This window comes from Sus scrofa, chromosome 3 (assembly GCF_000003025.6).
Source record: "Sus scrofa isolate TJ Tabasco breed Duroc chromosome 3, Sscrofa11.1, whole genome shotgun sequence".
Taxonomy (NCBI): domain Eukaryota; kingdom Metazoa; phylum Chordata; class Mammalia; order Artiodactyla; family Suidae; genus Sus; species Sus scrofa.
This window is the reverse complement of record NC_010445.4, coordinates 38,741,293-38,763,331: the sequence shown is the minus strand read 5'-3', so window position 1 is coordinate 38,763,331 and position 22,039 is coordinate 38,741,293. Positions and strand designations below refer to the sequence as shown.

Below are 22,039 nucleotides of genomic sequence, written 5' to 3'. Positions count from 1 at the left end.
AGCTTACAGGGCGACAGGCTTTTGCAGTTGTCGCAATCAACCCTGAGGCCCCGGGGAAGAGGTTCCAGAGCTGGTGACTTGGCGCCTGGTCAGGCGGGACCCTGGGCCAGTGCGTCTCACCCCAAAGCCTGAGGCAAGGGCCACTGGGTCTTTGCCCCACCCTCTCCTCGGAGCCTCTGGCCACCCTGGGGGGTAGGGGTTGGCCTGTCACCCCCCTAGACAAGTGAAAACTGGTTCAGGGGCTGGGGTTGCCCAAGAGCCACGTGGCTGTGCGTGGTGGGCCTGAGACCCAGCCAGTTCTGTGCCCTCCAAAGCCCGTGTGCGTCGTGGGCGAGAGGCTGGTGGCCTGGATGGAGTTCCCCCCACCCAGGGGCACGCTCACGTTTATCACAGCCTGAAACGAACCCAAGAACTAGTCGTTCCCCTGCGTCTCCCCTGCGTCTGCAAGGAACCCAGCTGCCCTGATGCCCTGGACACCCTCACGAGTGTCTGACAGCCTTGGGGGAGTGGGTGGGGGTCTGTCCTGGTCTGACCCAGCTGCCAGGACCGGAAGTCAGCCAGATGAGGAGACTCGCAGAGGCCAACCCGGGTCCTCCTGCCGTGTCTCCACAGGGCTGTGGCCCAGTGAGGTGGACCAGGGGTCTTAGCAGAGAGGTTCTGTGTCCTCCCCCCACCCCCAGGGACATTAGACCATCTGGAGACATTTTTGGCTGCCCCACCAGGAGGAGGGTGCTCCTGGCACCAAGTGAGTGGAGACCAGAGACGCTGCTGAACACCCTGCAGCGACAGCCCACAGCAAGGATGCAGGACGGCCCACAGCAAAGGATGCAGGACGGCCCACAGCAAAGGATGCCTGGCTCAGAGGTCAGCAGGGCCGGGGTTAAGACCTCCGGGCAGAGAGGAGCCCTTGCCCGGGGTCTGGCCCAGCTGCAGGAAGGGCCCTGGCTGATCTGCCTGCAGGGTCAGGGGAGCCTGTGCTCAACCCAGCCCCTAGGGGGGCATGGCTCTGCCAGGTGGGGCACTCCCTCTCCTCCCTAAACCCAGGAGGCCACGGCTGAGGCCCTGCCCCCACAGAGGACAGCTCCCTCCTTAGCTAAAGGGACTCCTCAGGTCCCCCAAGGATTGACTTGGAACTTTGCTCTTAGACCCCCAGGTGCCAGGGGCCTGCTTCTCCAGCTGCCTTGGTCTGAAGACAGACGACCAGGAACAGAAGGTGCAGGCCTTGGCTTTTTGTTTTTGTTTTTGTTTTTGTCTTTTGTCTTTTTGTTGTTGTTGTTGCTATTTCTTGGGCCGCTCCCGCGGCATATGGAGGTTCCCAGGCTAGGGGTTGAATCGGAGCCGTAGCCACCGGCCTACACCAGAGCCACAGCAACTCGGGATCCGAGCCGCGTCTGCAACCTACACCACAGCTCAGGGCAACGCCGGATCGTTAACCCACTGAGCAAGGGCAGGGACCGAACCCGCAACCTCATGGTTCCTAGTCGGATTCGTTAACCACTGCGCCACAACGGGAACTCCAGGCTTTGGCTTTTATTGCGATCAGACTTGCGGGCTCCCTGGCCCCTCGGGAGCCCAGCTCTCTGCTCTGCCCGGCCTCCCAGGTACAGGTGGCTGACTTGAGTTGGAGCAGGCTGCAAGGGCACCCCTGAGCTCCTATTTTTCTGTCCCTCCCTCGGGACCTCCTCCTCCCCCTTAAGTTTTCCCAAGGCTGGCCCAGGCCCTGGTGCTGGGTGGCTCCCAGGCACCCCGGTGTGGAGGCGCTCCTGGTGCAGGCTGAGCCCTTCCTCCCTGGACCTGCCCCCCTCCTCCTGGGCCACCCTTTGCTCTCCTGTCCCGAGCTGAGGCAAACCAGCCCTGGCACTTGGGTTCCTATGGCCTCTCAAGAGCCCCAGAGCGAGTTCTCTTGCATAAGGGACATGTGGACTCCTCTGAGGCCCCCCAGGATCTCTTGGGTCTGAGCCCCAAGCCTTCAGGGGGACTGGGCTGGGAGGGGACACCCTTGGCTGAGTCCATGCTGGAGCTGGAAGCTGAGGAAAGTGGGGAGAGAGGAGTCACTCCAGGGCCATGGGAGGCTGCCAGCTCCTCCCATGTCCCCACCCCCAACTCGATAGCCTTTAGAAGAGGAGGGGAGGGGGCAGTTCTCAAATAGAACCAGGAGGGGAGCAGGAAGGGGGACCTGCCTCTAACTGGAAGACCTCTCATCCAGGCTGAACCCTTCATTTTACAAATGGGGAAACAGGCCCAGCCCGTGCGGGAGAGCTGTCCAGGGTCCCTCACCAGATGTAGAGCTGGGCCGGGAACCTGGGGGGCTTGGGAAAGGAGAGGGTTCCCCTCGGTCCATCTGAGTCCCCAGCCCCACCTTCTCCAGTCTTTCCCTCCTGTCCCGTCCTGTGTCACCTAGAGAGGTGCTCACCTATATTTCCCAGGCTGCCCCTGGGCAGTTGAGCTTCCAGAAGGACTGAGCAGTGGCTGATACCTGGGCCCAGATTCCCCTGTGGTAGGTCCAGGGGCCAGGCCATGCCCTCTGGCTGTGGGAAGCACCCCCAGGCCATGAGCCGGCCCAGCCAGTGGCTCTCACACTGGCCAGCAAGCTGCATATGGCCTGGCAGGTAGAGAGCCAGGCCCCGGAGGTGGCGCAGCCGGAAGTTCTTGGGCTTGCTTCCCTGGGCACGGGGGCACTGTGGCTGCTGCTGGGCCCCCAGCCCCCCCTCGTAGATGTTGGATGGTGTATCAGGGTGACCCGGGCGTCCTCGGGCCCAGCTCACTGCATCTGTGGAGGGAAGAGCAGGAGAGTGGTGGCTGGTGGGACACAGTGGCCATGAGGGGAAAACAGTCACGTGCTTGTGTGTGGAGCCTCAGCTTACCTGTCAGATGGGCTCAGCTACCTGCCTCCCACCCTCCTCCCAACCAACAGACAGGGCTGAGAAGCCTGAGCCTTGGCACCAAGGTCTCTTTCAGGACTTCAGGCTCTTTCCAACACCCCTTTTGTCCCCTACCCTAGAAAGAGCCTTCTGGTACCCAGGGTCACATGGCATGGACCAGGGCCATTCCCCTCTCCCAAGCATGCATGTCCCTGAGGTCACCCTGGTGGCTTTGGACCCAGGTCAGGACAGGAGGGCTTCTCTCCTGCCACTCCTCCCCGCAGCCCAGCACCTTCTCTTATGCGCAGCTCAGAGAATGCACAGACCAAGGCTTCCATGGAGGGCCAGCGTGGTGGGGGAGGAGCGGCCGGGCCTTTTGTGTAGCAGGGCTCTCCTCTCCCCTGCCTGGGGGTGGCTCTGCAGGTCTCCCTTGGCAACCAGCTCTATGATGTCACAGGGAAGACTCCCAGGGGATGATGCCCAGGGCAGGGGCAGGGTGGGAGGTGGGGAAGGGAAGGGGGCAGAATCTTAGGGGAGGTCTCTGGCCCCTCTGGCTTGAGACGGGCTTGCAAAGCAGACTCGACTCTTGCAGGCTGGGGAGTCACTCCCTTGGGTGACCGCTCTCATCTGTGGGTGGGAAACAAAGGTTCGGGGTGCAGACTTGGTGAGATCTAAGTCAGTGATTTCAGGATGCTGACAAGATGGTACTGGGTGACTGGACAGGTCATGTAATTTTTTCGTCTATTTTCCCGTAAGTAGGCGATGGAGTACTGTGTGGACCATGCCCCGTGTGGGGGAAGGATGGGAATTCTTCCGACTCGTATCCATGAGGTTGCGGGTTCAATCCCTGGCCTTGATCAGTGGGTCAGGGATCTGGCGTTGCCGTGAGCTCTGGTGTAGTTTGCAGACTTGAATCCTGCATTGCTTGGATCCTGCATTGCTGTGGCTGTGGTGTGGCTGTAGGCCAGCAGCTGTAGCTCTGATTCCACCCCTGGCCTGGGAACCTCCAAATGCTGCAGGTACGGCCCTAAAAAGCAAAAAAAAAAAAAAAAAAAAAAAAAAGTTTGGGGAAGGATGTGGAGGAACTGGAACTCTCATCTACTGCTGGGATGCACAGTGGTAGCCCAGTTTGGGAAAGAGTTAAAGTTAAATTTTCAGTTCTCTCTATTGACAGATGACACGATCTCTCTTTTTTTGGCTTTGCCCATGGCACGCATCCCAGGCCAGGGATCGAACCTATGCTACAGTAGCGACTTGAGCCACAGGAGTGACAACATCAGATCTTTAATTCACTGAGCCACCAGGGAACTCTGACATGATCATATATATAGAAAAAAAAAATCCACACTCACAAACTATTTGAGCTAATAAAACAGAGATAACAAAATTCAGTAAAGTCTCGGGATACAGCGTCAACTTGTACACAAAATTAACTATTTCTGTGCACTAGCAAAGAACAACAAGAATAAAATAAGAAAAAAAAATAACCATGTAGATATACGACAACACTGAAAACTACAAATCATTGCTGGAGGAAAAAAAAAAAAAAGACTTGGGTCAACGGAACAAAACCTCTACTCATGGATTGAAGACCTACACATGATCTACCAACAAGGAACACTGTGATCTCCACTTTCAATGCAATTCTTTTTTTTTTTTTTTTTTTTTTTTTTTTTGCTTTTTAGGGCTGCACTTGTGGCATATGGAGGTTTCCAGGCTAGGGGTCGAATCAGAGCTGCAGCTGCTGGCCTACACCACAGCCACAGCAACGCCAGATCCCTGATCCACTGAGCAAGGCCAGGGGTTGAACCCGCAACCTTATGTTTCCTAGTTGGATTCATTTCCACTGCACCACCACAGGAACTCTGGTTTAATGCAGTTCTTATCAAAATTCCAATGGCCTTGTAGACAGAAACAGAAAACTCCATCCTAAAATTCGTGTGGGATTACGAGGGTGCCCCAAAGACAAAAACAGTCTTAAAAGCTTGAAGACTCATATATCCTTATTTCAAAACTCATTACATACAGTGCTGCAGTAACCAAAACAGTGTGGGATTACCATATGGCTAAGCATCTAGACCAATGGAAGACAGTAGAGAGCACAAAATAAACCTGTGCATCTATGAACAATTGATTCTGAGCAAGATTGCCAAGACTATTCAGTGGGGGAAAAGAATAGTCTCTTCAACAAATGGTCCTGGGACAGCCTGATACTCAAAAGATATGAAGAATGAAGTTGGAGCCCTACCTCACACCATATACAAAAACTAACTCAGAATGCAACAAAGATCTAAATGTAAGCACTGCACTGAAACTATAAAACTCTTTGAAGAAAACACGGAGTAAATCTTCATCACCATGGATTTGGTAGTGGATTCTTAGAAAAACACAAGGAACAAAAGAAAATATAGGTAAAATGGACTTAATAAAAACTGAAAAGTTTTGTGCTGTGAAAGGCACTGTCAAGAAGTGAAAAGATGGGAGTTCCTGTTGTGGCTTAGAAGTAACAAACCCAACTAGTATTCATGGGGATGTGGGTTCGATCCCTGGCATCCCTCAGTGGGTAAGATCTGGCATTGCTGTGAGCTGTGGTATAGGTCACAGACTCAGATACTGTGTTTCTGTAGCTGTGGTGTAGGCCGGCAGCTGCAGCTCTGATTCGACCCCTAGCCTGGGAACTTACATATGCCACATGTGTGGCCCTAAAAATTAAAAAAAAAAAAAGTGAAAATATAGCCTACAGAATAAGGGAAAATATTTGAAAATCATATATTTGATTAGAGTGTAGTATCTAGAACACATAAATAACTCTTACAAAAAGAAAAATAATCCAGGAGTTCCCCTCGTGGCTCAGCGGTTAGCAAATCTGATTAGCATCCATGAGGATGTGGGTTTGATTCCTGGCCTTGCTCAGTGGGTTAAGAATGTGGCGTTGCTGTGAGCTGTGGTGTAGGTCAAAGACGTGGCTCGGATCTGATGTTGCTATGGCTCTGGTGTAGGCCCCAGCTGTAGCTCCTATTGGACACCCTAGCAGGCAGTATGACCTTCACTCTAACACAGGAATCTGAGTCTCCAAGAGGTTAACTTCCCAAGGTCACAGAGCCTGTTCCATAGGCTTTGCTTTGGGGACAGCACTGGTGCCTGTGCATGCCAGTTGGTTTTAATGTAGAGCAGATCTGGTGGACTTCCAGTGGCCGGAACTGGCATCACAGCCAGCATGGAGCAGGATGGGAGTGCAGGGGACGTGACCTTTTCTCAAACACCTTCACTTCCCTCGAGGGAGGCAGTGTATTCTCACTCACTCATTCATGCCTTCGGGTATTAAACATGTATGTTCTGAGGGCATCCATAGCGCCAGGACTATTGCAGATCTGGGGAGAGGGTCAAGTAGGACCGAGAAGGGGTCTCCTTCCCATGGAGCTTATGTGTCCAGATCAGAGACACAGAAGAGAAGCAAGGGAGATGTTTCCTGATCTTACTATGTAGAAAATCAAACAAGGTGATGGGACGGGAGGGTCTGCTTTGGTGTCGATGGTCCGAGAGGCATCTTTCCAAAGAGCTGAAGAAGTTGGGTGGGACACTCCATGCAGAGGAAACTCCTTGGGCAAAAACCGGGAGAAGATGGGCGTGTTCTCCAGGAGGCAGGGGAGGGAGGGGGCGGGAAGGGGGGCGGGAAGGGGGGCGGGAAGGGAGCCGGGGGACCAGGGAGCTCAGAGGGCTGTTCGATCAGCAGTGAGAGTCCATTGCAGAGATTTGTCCTTTTTTCTGTTTTCTTTTTTTGTCTTTTTGCCTTTTCTTGAGCCGCTCCCACAGCATATGGAGGTTCCCAGGCTAGGGGTCTAATCGGAGCCGTAGCCACCAGTCTACGCCAGAGCCACAGCAACGCGGGATCCGAGCCACGTCTGCGACCCACACCACAGCTCACAGCAACGCCGGATCCTTAACCCACTCAGCAAGGACAGGGATCGAACCTGCAACCTCGTGGTTCTTAGTCGGATTCGTTAACGACTACTACACGACGGGAACTCCGGGAGGTTTGTTCTTTTAAAGCTGTTTTAAGTCATGCGTACTGAGACAATTTTAGATGTGGTAAAATTCGCCCTTTTTAAGGAGTTCTATGAGTTTTGACAAAGACCTCTCATGTTATTCTGCCACCATCAAGATACAGAACTGTTCCCCCCCGACCCCAGTGGTTTGTGCTCAGCTCCTCGGGGCAACCACCGATGTGTTTTCTTTCTTTTTTTTAAGAACGGAAGTTGAGGAGTTCCTCTCTTGGCTCAGTGGTAACGAACCCGACTAGGATCCATGAGGACATGGGTTCCATCCCTGGCCTCGCTCAGTGGCTTAAGGATTCGGTGTTGCCATGAGCAGTGGTGTAGGTCGCAGATACAGCGTGGATCCCGTGTTGCTGGGGCTGTGGTGTAGGCTGGCAGCTATAGCTCTGATTCGACTCCTAGCCTGGGAACCTCCATATGCTGCAGGTAGGGCCCTAAAAAGCCAAAAAAACAAAAAACAAAAAACAAAAAAAACCAAAACCTAGTTTATCAGCATGTGCATCTCATGTAAATCTTGGAGATGCCCAGGGAAGTAACTCCCCGAGGTGGCCGCCTAAGACACTCGTGTTTCGTTGTTGTTGTTCATTTTGTTTTTCTCTTTTTGGCCAAGCCCACAGCATGCGGAAGTTCCTGGGCCAGAGATGGAACCCATGCCACAGCAGCAGCCCAAGCCACAGCAGTGACAACTCCATTTTCTTTACCTGCTGCACCACCAGGAAACCACAATTTGTTTTCTATTTTCCTTTTATTCAGATTGTCATATAGATGGAATCTACAGTATGAAAGCTTTTGAGTCTGACTTCCTGGACTTAGTATATATAAGGCATTGGAAATCCATTACTGTCCTTATGTGTTACGGCAGTTTGCTTCGTTTATTAAATTGCCGAGTGGTCCTCCATTGCGTGGGTGTACCACAGGGGTTTATCCATTCATAAACTGAGGGACACTTGAGTGGCTTCTGGTTTGGGGCGATTATAAATAAAGCTGCTCTCAATATTTGTGTACAGATTTTTTGTGTGAACATAAATTCTCATTTCTCTTGGGCAAATACCTGAGAGTGGTATTGCGGAGCTGTATGTTACATGTATATTTAACTTTATTAAGAAACAACCTGTCGGGGGCGACATGGGGGCTCATTGTTACAATGGCTCTTTCTGCTGACCCACGAAACGGACCGCCTTGCTCAAGCGACATCCTGTTTTCACCACTGGTGCCGACTTTCCCCAGATGACGAGACCCCCCTACCGTGGGACACCACACACCTCCAGCTTTCTCAGGATTACAAGACCCCCCCCTACGGTGAGACACCACCAACTTTGTCACGACTATGTGACCATAGAGTCCAGCTGCAGGCAAAAGATAAACTAACCTCCCTTCGCCTCAGGGAATCCAGTTTCCCATCCAAGGGGCATAAGAAGGCCCCAAAAGAAGGGCAGGGGGCTGGCTCTTCTCAAGGGTCCGTCACCCTCTCCCTTTCCCCTCTAATAAATTTTCTTCTCTTTGTCTGAACACCCGGCTTGTTCTCTTTCTCCGCACTCGCCTTACACTACCAACTGTTTTCCAAAGTGGATGTACAGTTTCACGTTCCCACCAACACTGTAGGAAGGGCCAAGTCCCTCCACATCCTTTCAGACCCTTAACTGTCAGGGCTTTCGTTGTACTTGGTTGTTATTTTAGCTGTTCTCAAACTACCCAGTGATATCTTGTGGTTTAATATACATTTCTCTAACGACTAATAATCTTGAGTATCTTTTCCTTTGCTTATTATTTGTAATGAAATGAAATTCATATTTTTTTTTCTTTTTAGAGCTGCGCCCATGGCATATGGAAGTTCCCAGACTAGGGGTCGAATTGGAGCTGCAGTTGTCAGCCTACACACCACAGCCACATTAACGTGGGATACCAAGGGCGTCTGCCACCTGCACCGCAGCTCATGGAAACATCAGATCTTTAACCCACTGAGCAAGGCCAGGGATCGAACCCGCATCCTTGTGGATAGTAGTCAGATTCGTTTCTGCTGCACCATAATGGGAACTCCCTGGATAAGGTTTATTTATTTATTTATTTAAGGATGATGTTTTTGTTTAACCCAGTCACGAACCTTTCACCTCTAAGTTTTCTTCTAGAAAAGCTATAGTTCTTGGTTTTACTCTTAAATAAGGATGGATGCTCATTTATTTGCATTCCGAATTGTTCCCAAACCATTTGTTGAAAGCTCTTTCTTTCTATCCCCTCTGAAGGTCTTCGTCACAATGACCACGCATGTATGGATCTATTTCGGAACTCCGTGCATTTATGTGTGCAACTTCACCAAAACCGATTGTGGGTTTGGCAGTCATTCCTCAGCGTCCACCCTTCTGGGATCAGCTGATTTCACCTTCCCCAGCCCTTCCTGTCACCTGTTTCCAACCGTGGCAGCCCAGCTTAGGGCAGTCCCAAGCGAGCCCGCAGCTAACCCGGCCAAGGGTCGGCGGTGCTCCTCACCCGGAGCCGCCCCCTCAAACTGGCGCACCAATAGGCTCCAGCCCGCTGAGCACACGGTTGCCAGGACAACCGCCAGCGCGCGAAGAGCCGGGCCGGCTTCCGGCCTGTCGTAAAGCTCGATCCCGCTGCGCGTGCGCAGGTAGCAGCCCGGCCCACTGTCGCCGCCCAGCGGTCAGTCCCTTCACTCAGGAGGTGCTTCATTTTACCCTCGCTAGTGAGATGCATGCTGGGTACAGGACGCAGGCGGGAGACCTGCCTCCTAACACTATCCTACATTCTGTCTAGAGCAGTTGAGGAGGAAACGAGTAGTATGTAGAGTGCCTCTCAAAGTGTCAGGCGCTTGGATGGTGCTCAGAACGTGTCAAGTCAAGGGGCCCAGACGCCATCCGGGCCAAGATCCCACGCCGGCTCCCTCAGCGTCCGGAGACGCCCCCTGCCGGCCGCCCTGTGTCCGGCGAGTGTGGAGCATGCGCACATGGCCCGACCAGGTCGCCTCCCGTCTGGATTGGCCCCGGCTACTCGCCGTCCACGCTCCCTCCGTGCGTTACTATAGAGACCCGTGAGCGCTGAGGGGCGAGCGGCGGAGACTCCGGGCTTCTCGGGACCAAAGAGACATGTCTTTCCGCGACCTCCGCAGTAAGGCAGCCTTGCCCCCGTGACCTGCGGTCCTCCTGATGCTCGGGCTCCCTCCCGCCGGGTCCCCCGTCCGAGCCCCCCCGAGGCTCGAGCGCCGGAGCTCCTCCTGGGCTTCCGCGGCTTGGGACGCCCCTGGCCCGCCTCCCGCAACCCCGGCCTGGGCGCCCCAGCCCAGTCTCACGGCCCTTTCCCAATGAGGGCAGGTTGTGTATCTGCCGCTGGCCACGTGTGGTTTGTGTGGCTGAGGAATCCAAACTTTAATTTGGTTTACTTAAAAAATGTTTTTTTTAAATTCTAAACGATTTTTTCCCCATTGTAGCTGGTTTGCAATGTTCTGTCAGTTTCCTACTATACAGCAAGGTGACCCAGTCACACACACACATATACATTCTTGGTTTACTTTAAACTGATTTATACAGCCAGGTGGTATAAACGTTCGCTGACGAATTGGAAAACGCTAAACCGTTTTAGAGTTGGGTTAGCATAGATCTCCGAGAAACGAACAACGAAGCCCAGGAGGGGCTGGTGACTACTAATTGCGGCTCAGATCTGCTCCTGTGGGGGGGGGGGGGTCCCTTGTTACACACCAGGTATTGTACATTCAGTGTCTTATTTTAGTCCTCATTTTAACAGTGCGGCGGGTCCTGTAGTTCCTGGATGAAATACTTTGAGGCAGAGCTGTAAAGTCGCTTGTTTTAGGCCACACAGCTACAACTCTGAAAGTAATGGGTCCAGATGTAGGATTGTGCGACTCACAGTTTCTTGGCTTTTATGCGCTGTCATTGTCTCACCCTGAAGCAGTTCAGTCAAATGGCTCCACGTGCATGGCTCTAGCAGGTGACTGCCAATTTGGTGTGATCTGAGGGGCTTAAGGCCAATTTTGTAACCAAATTGCTGGTGCCTGAAATGTTCCCATTAAAGATGAGTCCTTTCAGTTGTGAATTGTTCTTTTTCTGTAACGTAAATATACAGAAAGAGACAGGAGATTTTATTGATGCCTCCTGCTAGCTCTACTGTTTGAATCTATGCCCTCAGGGATGGGGAGGTTCTTGGTGACGCTCTATGGTAGACCATTGTAGAGACGGTTCTCTTCCCTCATAGTTGAGGGTGGCCAGTATTCTGCTAGGGGACCCTGAACAGAGCTGTATTTGGAAAAGTGTACGAGAAGGAGATTTCTGAACATTCTGACCTTAAACAGTGTACAATTAAGCAGTTCATGTTAAGAATCTTACTCAAATTGTCTCCATTTTGACAAAAGTACTGCAGAATTAACAGAACTTGACTCCTACCTGGCAGGAAGAAGGCAATGCCTGACTGTGATAAGAAGGCTGCCGCTTTATTCTCCATCACTTTTTCAACTTTTCCCCAAACAGTGGCAGAGGCCCTCTGCTGCTCTTTGCTCTGCTGGTGTCTTCTCTTCTGTTGTCTGCTGAAATCCACCCTAACCTCCAGTGCCCAGGTAGTTTGTGAATGTCATTGGGACATTTTGAATATCCCCTTCAAGAAGAGTGAAGACGGGCATTACTTAGTGAGAAGCACACTGAATGCAGATCTTGGCACAACATAAGAACTAAAAAAATGTTTTATTTTTATTTCCAAGCCTTGCTTAAAGCTTAGTGACCGCAATCTCTGGTATCAATAAGTATTAGTATTGTTTCTTAGTCTGTTGGATAGTACATCTAAATACTGCTATGTAATTCAATCATTGTCTTTAAGATTTCTGTGGATATAATGTAACTAATGTTTAGATTTTTGAGTTATTAAGGTCCTGTATGTTCACTAAAAAAGACAACTCAGAAATAACAGACATGAATTTCACCCTACCACCATTACCTCCCTCCAGAAAACCATAGTTAACATTTAAAATTAATTTTTTTGTTACATTTTATAAGGCCAGGTGTTTCTCATTTTGAGTGATAAAGAGAAAGCTATCCAAGATATAAGTGAGGTATCCAAGAGAGAAGTTAAAGTCATAGCCAATCCCTAACCTTACTTTACGGTTTCCACTTCTCCCATTGAACGTAAATATTTTTCAGGAAGCAGATTAGGTCAGTGTTAACTCTTATTCTCCTTTTTTCTTTCCCTTTTAGAGAGTTGATAAATAGTCCATAAAAGCGGCAGTAGGTTGGGAATAACAAGAGAAGGCAAAGAAGGTGTCTTAAGTTAATAAGTAGTTGCCGTTTGACAGGAAACTGACTGAATTGTATTTTACCTTGGACAGATTTTACAGAGATGATGAGAGCCTTGGGATACCCTCGACATATTTCTATGGAAAATTTCCGCACACCAAATTTTGACCTTGTATCTGAAGTGCTTCTCTGGCTTGTGAAAAGGTTAGAATTGCATTTTATTGAGCTTGAAAAATAAATACTATGAAATAGGTGATTAAGGAGAACCTACTGTATAGCACAGGAAAATCTACTCAGTAGTTTATAACCTACATGGCAAAAAAGAATGAATATATTTATATGTATAACTGATTCATTTTACTGTAGATATGAAGCTAATACAACATTGTAGGTCAACTCTACTCCAATGGAATTAAATTAAGGAGGAAAAAAAAAAAAGAGGGGTTCCCATCATGGCTCAGCAGAAACGAATCTGACTAGCATTCATGATGACGCAGGTTCGATCCCTGGCCTTGCTCAGTGAGTTAAGGATCCAGCGTTGCCAAGAGCTGTGGTATAGGTCACAGACGTGGCTTGGATCTGGCACGGCTGTGGCTGTGGCGTAGGCCGGTAGCTGCAGCTCCGATTGGACCCCTAGCCTGGGAACCTCCATATGCCGCGGGTGTGACTCTAAAAAGACAAAAAAATATACAAATTAAAGAAGAGTTCGAACTGTGGTGCAGGGGGTTAATGATCTGGCTGATATCGTGGCATTGTTAGTTCCATCCCAGCGGAGAGCAGTGGGTTAAGGGATCTGCTGTTGCTGCAGCGGCTGTGTAGTTTGCAGCTGCAGCTCTGCTTTGGTCTCTGGCCTGGGGAAATTCCACATTGCTGAGGTGTGGCCATTTAAAAAAAAAGAAGGAAGGAACACTAGATGTTAGTCATTAGCCACCTAGAAACGGTGCTTTTTTGAAGCAAAAGGAAAAATTCTGTACAGTTGGACAGACAGTTGTAACCTGTTACCAGTCAGTCGAGTTTAAAGAAGGCTCTGGGAGAGGGGCTTATACCAGCCAGCGGTAAAAGGAGACTGTTCCTCAGTAGGAAGCAGACACTAGGGTGGTAGTCTGAGCTCCCTTTCATCCCCCCACCTTCAGGACCTCCTTGCACATTCTGATGAATACATGGGTTAGAAATAATACAGATTTCATCTTGTGTGAGAAATCTAATATGATTGAGGGTTGGCAAGCTTTTCAGTTAAGGAGATGGTGAATATTTCAGGTGTCGTAGGCTACATAACATCTTTGTCGTGTTATTTCTTGCATTTTAATTTTTTTAAACCTTAAAAAATGTAAAAAACCCTTCTTAGTTTGCAGGCTGTACAGAAAGAGGCCAAGGGCTGCTGTCTCCTGACCCCTGGTGTGTCATCCATAACTCAAGGCAAGAAACTCTGCAGCTCTGCTGGACAGGGGCTGTTGGCCAGATTAATAGTTCTAATTTTTTTTGTCTTTTTAGGGCCGCACCCGCAGCATATGGAGGTTCCCAGGCTAGGGGTTGAATCGGAGCTGTAGCTGATGGCCTACGCCACAGCCACAGCAACTTGGGATCTGAACCATGTCTGCGACCTACACCACAGCTCATATGGCAACACCGGATCCTTAGCCCACTGAGCGAGGCCAGGGATCAAACCTGCGTCCTCATGGATGCGAGTCAGAATTTTTTCCACTGAGCCACGGCAGGAACTCTTAGTTCTGATTATTTTAATTAAACTTTAAAATCTGAGATAGATTTAATTTTGTAAGCTGAGCTCCAAATTTGGCTTTTGAAATCTGTCACCGCTCTTTTTAGGTGAGGATTTGTTCGCCTGGAAGTTCGGTGTTTTTGTTGCTTTTGAAGGCTCGCTTACTCTCACTACCTTAGCTGGGGCCTCAGAGCTTCCTGTTGCAGATCCACCCTCTCTGAGCTGCCTTGCTTTCTCTCTTGTGGATTTTCTCCTTCATTCGTGTCTTCTCTCTTTCTCTACAACAGGTACGAACCTCAGACCGACATCCCTTCTGATGTTGACACTGAACAAGACCGTGTTTTCTTCATTAAGGCCGTTGCCCAGTTCATGGTTCGTTCACAGTTACTTGATGAAATTGTAAAATCAAATACCTTAGGACGAGATGAGACCCAGTTAGGGTTGCTTTCAAGTTTCTAAACACACTCTGTTATCAGATTTCTGTGAAGCCATTTCACCACGAGTTTTCTGGGGTTTTTTTTTTGGCTGTGCGCATGGCATGTGGAAGCATTTGGGCGAGGGCTCAAACCTGTACCGCAGCAGTGGACCAGGCCACTGCTGTGACAGTGTAAGATCCTTCGCTTACTGAGACACACGGAAACTCTGGTTTGTTTGTTTTTTTAATTCATTATTTAAGAATTTTAGGGAGTTCCTGTGGTGGCAGAGCGGAAACGAATCTGACTAGGAACCATGAGGTTTCGGGTTTGATCCCTGGCCTTGCTCAGTGGGTTAAGGATCCGGCATTGCCGTGAGCTGTGGTGTAGGTCGCAGATGTGGCTTGGATCTGGCTTTGCTGTGGCTGTGGTATAGGCTGGCAGCAACAGTTCCAATTAGACCCCTAGCCTGGGAACCTCCACATGTTTCAGGTGTGGCCCTAAAAAGGACACAAAGACAAAAACAAAACAAAAGAATTTTAGGAGTTCCCCTTTTGACTCAGTGGTTAACGAATCTGACTAGCATCCATGAGAACACAGGTTCAATCCCTGGCCTCGCTCAGTTGGTTAAGGATCCGGTGTTGCTATGAGCTGTGGTGTAGGTTGCAGACACGGCTCGGATCCTGCATTGCTGTGGCTCTGGCGTAGGCTGGTGGCTACGGCTCCAACTGGACCCCTAGGCTGGGAATCTCCATGTGCCACAGGTGTGGCCCTAAAAAGCAAAAAACAAACAAACAAACAAACAAAAATTATTATTATTTGTGAATAGGTAATATATTTTATGGCTCATTTTTCTTTCTTTCCTTTTTTTTTTTTTTCCTGGCCACAACCACAACATGTGGAAGTTCCCAGGCCAGGGATTGAACAAAAAATTTTTTTTCAGGGTTGGAGGGGGCGGGACTAATATGTGGCATATGGAAGTTCCCAGGCTAGGGGCCCAATCGAAGCTGCTGCCAGCCTGCACCACAGCCCCAGCAGCACAGGATCCTTAAGCCACTGAGCAAGGTCAGGGACAGAATCCACATCCTCATGAGTACTTAAAATGATAGAGAATAAATCACTTTCTAAATCTGCCATTGTTCCGGTTTCATTCTGAGTCATCACTAGTTTTAATGTCTTTCAGAGTTCTTTAGGCATATTTAAGCAAATAGAGCATGTACCTTTTTCATTCCTCGTACACAAGTGGTGGCATGCTATACACCACAGTTTAGACTCCTCATGAAACAGTACATTTTGGAGATGTTTTCAAATGCAGATGGAAGTTCTTCATTCTTACACCTGAGTAGTACTGCTCGCATGTTTATACCGTAACTGATGTATGTGGTAGGCATTTAGGCATTTAGGTTGTCTGTAGCTTTTGTTCTTAGCAACAAGCCTATAACAAATAACCTGTACATAGACTTGTGTTTGCCAAGGGGGAGGAGGATGGGGAAGGGAAGGATTGGGAGTCGGGTTAGCTGATGCAGCTAGTATGTATGGGATGGATGGACAGGATCCTACTCCATAGCACAGGGAACTGTATTCAGTATCTTGTAATAATGGAAAAGAACATGAAAAAGAATATATATATATTCCTTTGCTGAATTCCTTTGCTGAATTCCCGCAGAAATTAATACAATGTTGTAAATCAACTGTATTTCAGTAAAGTGAATTAAAAATAAAAAAACTGGAGTTCCCGTTGTGGCGCAGTGGTTAATGAATCCGACTAGGAACCATGAGGTTGAGGGTTCGATCCCTGCACTTGCTCAGTGGGTTAAGGATCCAGCGTTGCCGTGAGCTGTGGTGGAGGTCACAGGTGCGGCTCGGATCCCGCGTTGCTGTGGCTCTGGCGTAGGCCGGTGGCTACAGCTCCGTTTCAACCCCTAGCCTGGGAACCTCCATATGCCGTGGATGCGATCCTAGAAAAGACAAAAAAAGTAAAAAAACTATAGGAGTTCCTGCTGTGGTACACTAGGTTAAGTATCTGACCTCAGTGGCTCAGGTCGCTGCAGAGGCATGGGTTCGATTCTCCAGTCCACACAGTAGGTTAAAGGATCCAGCATAGCTACAGCTGCGTGGTAGGTCCTTGGCCCAGATGCCGTGGATGTGGCCATTTAAAAAACAAAACAAGCAAAAGAATGTACATGTGTATGTGTGACTGGATTGTCGTCATGTGCGACAATCAGAATCTAGGCTATGCCTGGAGATCATCTCGAAGAAGACACAGCGACAGCCAGTGCTGTAGCAACCAAGAGCCCCGAGCAGACTCAGGGTTTGCCTTTTATTGAGAATGTAAACGAGGGATACGAGCAGAAGCATGGGGAGCAAAATTCGTGAAGCGGCTAATGATGAGGCTTGCCAGCCTAGAGGAAACAATGATTTAAACCCAGGAGCCAGGCAAGGTCTGTTCTAACAGGCGTCAGGTCTTATCTCAGGAAGGCACGCGTTAACCTTAGAGCAGGCCTGCTCTTCCGCTCAAAGGGCTCATAGACCTTAACTGTCTGCAGTTCTTCCCTAGCACAACCTTCTTGGCATTCCAAGAAGAGGTCCTAGTTTTCCACGACCTCTACACTCCATCCTCTTTCCTTATTCCAGCTACGTGCTCTCACGCGTGAGGCTTAAGGCCCTGTTTTCTTCATCCACACTGGATCACCTTGCTTGTACAGTAGAAAATTGACAGAACACTGTAAACCAGCTATGATGGAAAAAATAAAAATCATTAAAAAACCCCCCCAACAAAACAAAGGAGTTCCTTTGTGGCCCAGTGCTTAACAATCCTGACCAGGATCCGTGAGGATGTGGGTTCGATCCCTGGCCTTGCTCAGTGGGTTAAGGATCCAGTGTTGCCGTGAGCTGTGGTGTAGGTTGCAAACAAGTCTTGGATCCCGCGTTGCTGTGGCTGTGCCTTAGGCTGGCGTCTGTAGCTCCAGTTTGACCCCTAGCCTGGGAACTTCTATGTGCCCCAGGTGCAGTCCTAAAAAACAAAAAAAAGAAAAAAAAATTTTAAAGTAAAAAAAAAAAAACTAAACAAAGCTATACATGTCATTTTGTTTGTAAGTATCTGTAGCTCCCTAGCATAAGTTCTTAGGATTGAAATTGCTGGGTCAGGAGTTCCCATTGTGGTGCAGCGGAAATGAATCCAACTAGGATCTGTGAGGATGAGGGTTCGATCCCTGGCCTCGCTCAGTGGGTCAGGGATTCAGTGTTGCTGTGAGCTCTGGTGTAGGTGGCAGATGTGGCTCGGATCCTGCATTGCTATCTATGGCTGTGGCATAGGCCAACTGCTGTAGCTCCGATTGGACCCCTAGCCTGGGAACCTCCGTATGCTGTGGGTATGGCCCTAAAAAGCAAAAAAAGAAAAAAAAAAACGAAAAAAACCTGCTGGGTCAAAAGCTGTGTGCATTTTAAATTTTGCTGTCATTTACCAGATTGTCCTCTGTGAAGGTTGTATCGGTTTACATACTTGCAGCGTATGACCAACTTGAAAGTTTGATTCCACATGATTTGGTTATGTTGCAGTTGTTGGCAGAGATATTTTCTAATGACCTGCATGGAATTTGGTTTCGATTTTACCTGAAAAGGGTCTTAAATTTTGTCCCCGACCTGAAAACAGGCCACCAAGGCACATATAAAACTCAACACTAAGAAGCTCTATCAAGCAGACGGGTACGCGGTGAAAGAGCTCCTGAAGATCGCCTCCGTGCTGTACAGCGCCATGACGACCAAGGGCCTGGAGGGCTCCAGCCTGGGCCAGGGCGATGTCAGCAAATTCAAGTTTGACCTGGGCTCCAAGGTGAGGACCTCGCGAGGCTTGGCGAGGGGGATGGGGGTTTATTTCTCAGACTCCGAAATGGAACGTCCCAGCCGGCACCCCTCCTTTCCTTACTCCTTGACTGAGGGCTCTTTGTCCGTTTTGTGCTCATCGCTTTTGGATAAAAACAGAAAGGACATTAAATACGATTGTCTGTTGAAAGCCAAGTCTGCCAGGCCCTGTTCCACCGCTGGGGACACAGGCCTGAACAACCAGGACAGGGATCCTCTGTTGCCGAGGCTCGGTCGGGGGAGCCAGACTGTAAACCCCAAAGCACGGCGAGTGTCGGGTCAGGTGGGCTGAGTGTGCGGGGCTGGGGGCAGACAGGGGCTGGGGAGGCGTCTGAAGACGGAGCGAGGGCGGCCTCAGGGCTTGGGCGCTTTTGTGAGCAGAGATCTGAGGGAGGGAAGGAGCAAGCCCCTCTGTGGAAGGGGTGCCGTGCGTGTTTATGGAAATGCCAGGTGGAGAGGCGGGTGTGTGTGTGAGGAGAGCTGGGGGGACAGTGACAGACCCTGTTGTCCCTGGAAAGCCACTGTCAACAGTTTGACAGGGGAAATCATTGAGTTTTGAGCAAAGAGGTACGTGACTTGAACTTTCATGTTGGGAGGGTCACTCTGGCTGCTGGTTTGAGATCAGACTGAAGGGGCAGCGAAAGCGGAAGCAGAGGGACTTGCAAGACAGCAGGTGACGGTGCCTCTGAGCAGAGTGGGTGTCATGCCCTCAGCTGAGCTTGGAGGAGGAGAGAGCTGCCAGGACTCCATTAAAGCAGCAAGCTAAGGAGATACTGTTATGGCTCAGTGGCTTAAGGACCCGCATTGTCTCCATGAGGATGCAGGTTGGATCCCTGGCCTTGCTCAGTGGGTTAAGGATCCAGCAGTGCTGCAGAGTGCCATGTAGGTCGCAGATGTGGCTCGGTTCCGGTGTTGCTGTGGTGTAGGCTGCAGCTGCAGCTGTGGCTTGACCCCTGACCGAGGAACCTCCATGTGCCGCCAGTGCTGCCATAAGAGGAAAAAGAAAAATGAAGCCCCAGGCCAAAAGCGCCCGACGTAAGCAAGGGACGAAGCCGGAGTTTCTAGACCTGTGCCCTAAGCGGGCTGCGGGGTGCAATGTAGTGGGCAGTGAAGCAGTGGGAAGAGTGTCCCCGAGTTTCCTCTTCGCCTTCCATGAGGAGGCCTCAGCAGAAGCGCCGAGGGGACCTGGGAAAGCGGGGCTCCACCAGAGCATGACCGGTGGCGCTCCTGGGTCCTTGCCTGCAGCTCTGAGGCTTCAGAGCCCGCAGGGCACTGGGCTTGGGGGGTCCCCCTGAGGCTGCCGGGGGAGGCCTCTGGGATTGGCTCGTCAGGCCGCAGAAGCCCACCCAGGAGCCAGGCTGCTCAGTGGAAGGAAGTGGCCAGAGGGCAGGGCAGTGTCTTGCAGGTCCATCTTGCGGGACTGCGCGTGGGTTGAAAGCAAGCAGACCACACGGGGAAGGGCCTAAGCAGCCGGGTCTCGTGGCGCCTTCTGTGGGGGTGAGTTCGGCGCCTGTGGCACACGGTGAGGTGGCTGCTCATCCCATGGCACTAGCGCCCTCGAGGAACTGCCTTTCAGGTTGAATTTAAGTGGTTTTACCCCGAGAATGGGCGAGGTGACTGCGGAACCGGCCCGGGGAAGTGGCTGTTGAGATCGAGGAGCCGGGAAGGAGCAGGCTGGGCAGGAAAGAGGAAGCGCTGGGTTTGGGACGCGTTCACTTGGCGGCGTCTGTCCAAGCAGGAGCCCAGGGGAGCGTGAGAGGCGGGGGGCTGAGCTCTGCTCCGCTGCAGGGAGGGCGGTAAGACTCCTGCTCTTGGGGCACAGGAGGCGGCCCGTTCCTGGCGAGGAGGTGGCGGCCGCCGGAGCTGTGGGCGTGGGATCATCAGCCGGGAGTGAAGAGGGAGCTCTCGCTGGTGGTTTGGAGATGAAGGGGCTGGGAACTCGGCGTCGGGGGAGAGCGGAGAGGGCACGGGGATGTGGCGTGTTTGTCAGGGCTCTTTGGAAAAGCTGCGTGTTCGAGGGAGAGAGTGTGATGTGCAGACCCTGAGAGAGAAGCCTGTGGGTGGGTGCTCAATCGCCACCACTGTCGCCTTGGCCGTGGAGCCGGTCCTGCGGTGCGCCCTTCGCAGGGGCCCCTGGCAGCCCCGTGACGCGCCGTCTCGGGCAGAGAATGGGGGCGGCAAACAGGCATCTGGAGTCTGCGGTCACACTGTGCCCCTCCCTGGTCACCGCACCACTGCCAGCGTTCCCCTGCTGTGACCCAGTCCAAGCAGGAAGCACGCCAGCCCCCACCTCCTGGTTGCAGAGGACCCTTGACCCGACTTGGGGTTTTCAGAGCCCCCCCCCCAGCCCCAGGGGGTTCTCTGCTGCAGGCCGTGCATCTGGTGGAAAACGCTCAGTAGTCAAGTGAGTCGGGCATCCGGTCGGAAGTGGTGGCGATGTGAGCACACTGGTTCTCTCGGGGCCTAAAACCTGTCTCTGAAGTTTCTGTTTCTGCCATTTTCCTTTCAGATTGCAGATTTGAAAGCTGCCAGGCAGCTTGCTTCTGAAATCACTTCCAAAGGAGCGTCTCTGTACGACTTGCTGGGCAAGGAGGTGGAGCTGAGGGTGAGTGGTGTCCAGGAACTTGGGTCACCTCCTTCTCGAAGCAGGTTTCCAAGGTTTCTCTTCCAATTCTCTTTCCCTGAGCTTCTGATTTTATTAAACTGTACGTGGCTAAATGAGATCCCGTGTGGAAAAGTAATCCGCACACTGTTCGCTGCTGGTCCTGCTTCTGGCGGGCCGCTCTCCGTTTCTTACACTCTGCCATCTAGTTCAGGAATGGCACATCCGTGCTTGCCGCCTCCTTGTGCCCATGCTGCTTGCCCCTACGAACTCAGCCTCAGCTTTCTTCCCAACAAAATGCTTTTCTGCACCTGCAGGACCCAAATCTGGCTGCCCAGTGGACTCATCAGGGGATCTTCACAAACTACGAGTCCAAAATGTGACTTGGGCTTTGGGAGGGTTTTCTTTTTTTTTTTTTTCCCGTCTCTTTAGGGCAGAAGACTTCTGTCTCAGAAGTTCCCAGTGCTGATGGGTAGGCCCTGTGCCCCCTTGGTGGTTCCTTTTAGTGCTACCGGCAGGGCCCAGGTGCTGCTTCTCATTGGTTACAGTTTTGTGCTGCACTTGGTTTGGGGGTTCCCTGAATGGAATGCAGGTAAAGAGGCACATTTGGGAGACAAGATTTTAGATTTTGGATGGTAAGTTCAGTTTCCCATGGTGTCAGGGGACAGGAGGCCTCTGGCTGGAAAGGAGGGCCTCCTGCTCTGGAGACGCCAGGTTGGCAGAAGGATTGCAGGAGACACTTGGAGGAAGTGTGTTTGTGTCAGAGATCCACATTGTAATGGAATTTTTTTTTTTTTTTTGCTTTTTAGGGCTGCATCCAAGGCATATGGAGGTTCCCAGGCCAGGGGTCAAATTGGAGCTGTAGCCACCGGCCTCCACCTCAGCCACAGCAATGCCGGCTCTGAGCCATGTCTACAGTGTACACCACAGTTCATGGCAATGCCAGATCCTTCACCCACTGAGTGAGGCCAGGGATCGAACCTGCAACCTCATGGTTACTAGTCAGAGTCATTTCTGCTGTGCCATGACGGGAACTCCTGTAGTGGAACTTTCGAGAACCAGTCCTTAAGCCATATCTAGATCTGGGAATTGGTTTTGAGAATTCCTCTTCTGAAAAAATATACAATCTTTTCATTGTTTCCCATAGGAACTGAGAACAGAAGCAATTGCCAGACCTCTGGAAATAAATGAGATTGAGAAAGTGATGAGAATTGCAATAAAAGATATTTTGGTAAGATTATTTTGCATTTATTTAATGGTTTTGCGCTTAGGACTTGAAAA

General features: G+C 50.8%; 2 protein-coding genes across 5 annotated transcripts in view; one reads left to right on the top strand and one right to left on the bottom strand.

Moving 5' to 3' along the window:
• On the bottom strand, nt 1,451–9,877 carry C3H16orf90 (chromosome 3 C16orf90 homolog). Its single transcript, XM_021088380.1, has 4 exons — nt 9,804–9,877; nt 9,401–9,555; nt 2,414–2,854; nt 1,451–2,027 (listed from the first exon to the last, which is right to left on the bottom strand). Exons 1-4 carry the CDS (start codon nt 9,875–9,877, stop codon nt 1,870–1,872), a joined length of 828 nt encoding a protein of 275 aa, XP_020944039.1. The 3' UTR covers nt 1,451–1,869.
• The window catches only part of CLUAP1 (clusterin associated protein 1), a 37,182-nt gene continuing 24,731 nt past the window's right edge, over nt 9,589–22,039 (top strand). Inside the window, exons 1-6 of one of the 4 annotated variants that reach the window (XM_021085672.1) lie at nt 9,589–10,036; nt 12,258–12,369; nt 14,170–14,254; nt 17,948–18,127; nt 20,666–20,761; nt 21,906–21,989. In XM_021085672.1, coding sequence (XP_020941331.1) covers nt 10,015–10,036; nt 12,258–12,369; nt 14,170–14,254; nt 17,948–18,127; nt 20,666–20,761; nt 21,906–21,989 — 579 coding nt within the window. In that variant the 5' untranslated portion in view covers nt 9,589–10,014. 4 annotated transcript variants of the gene reach the window in all.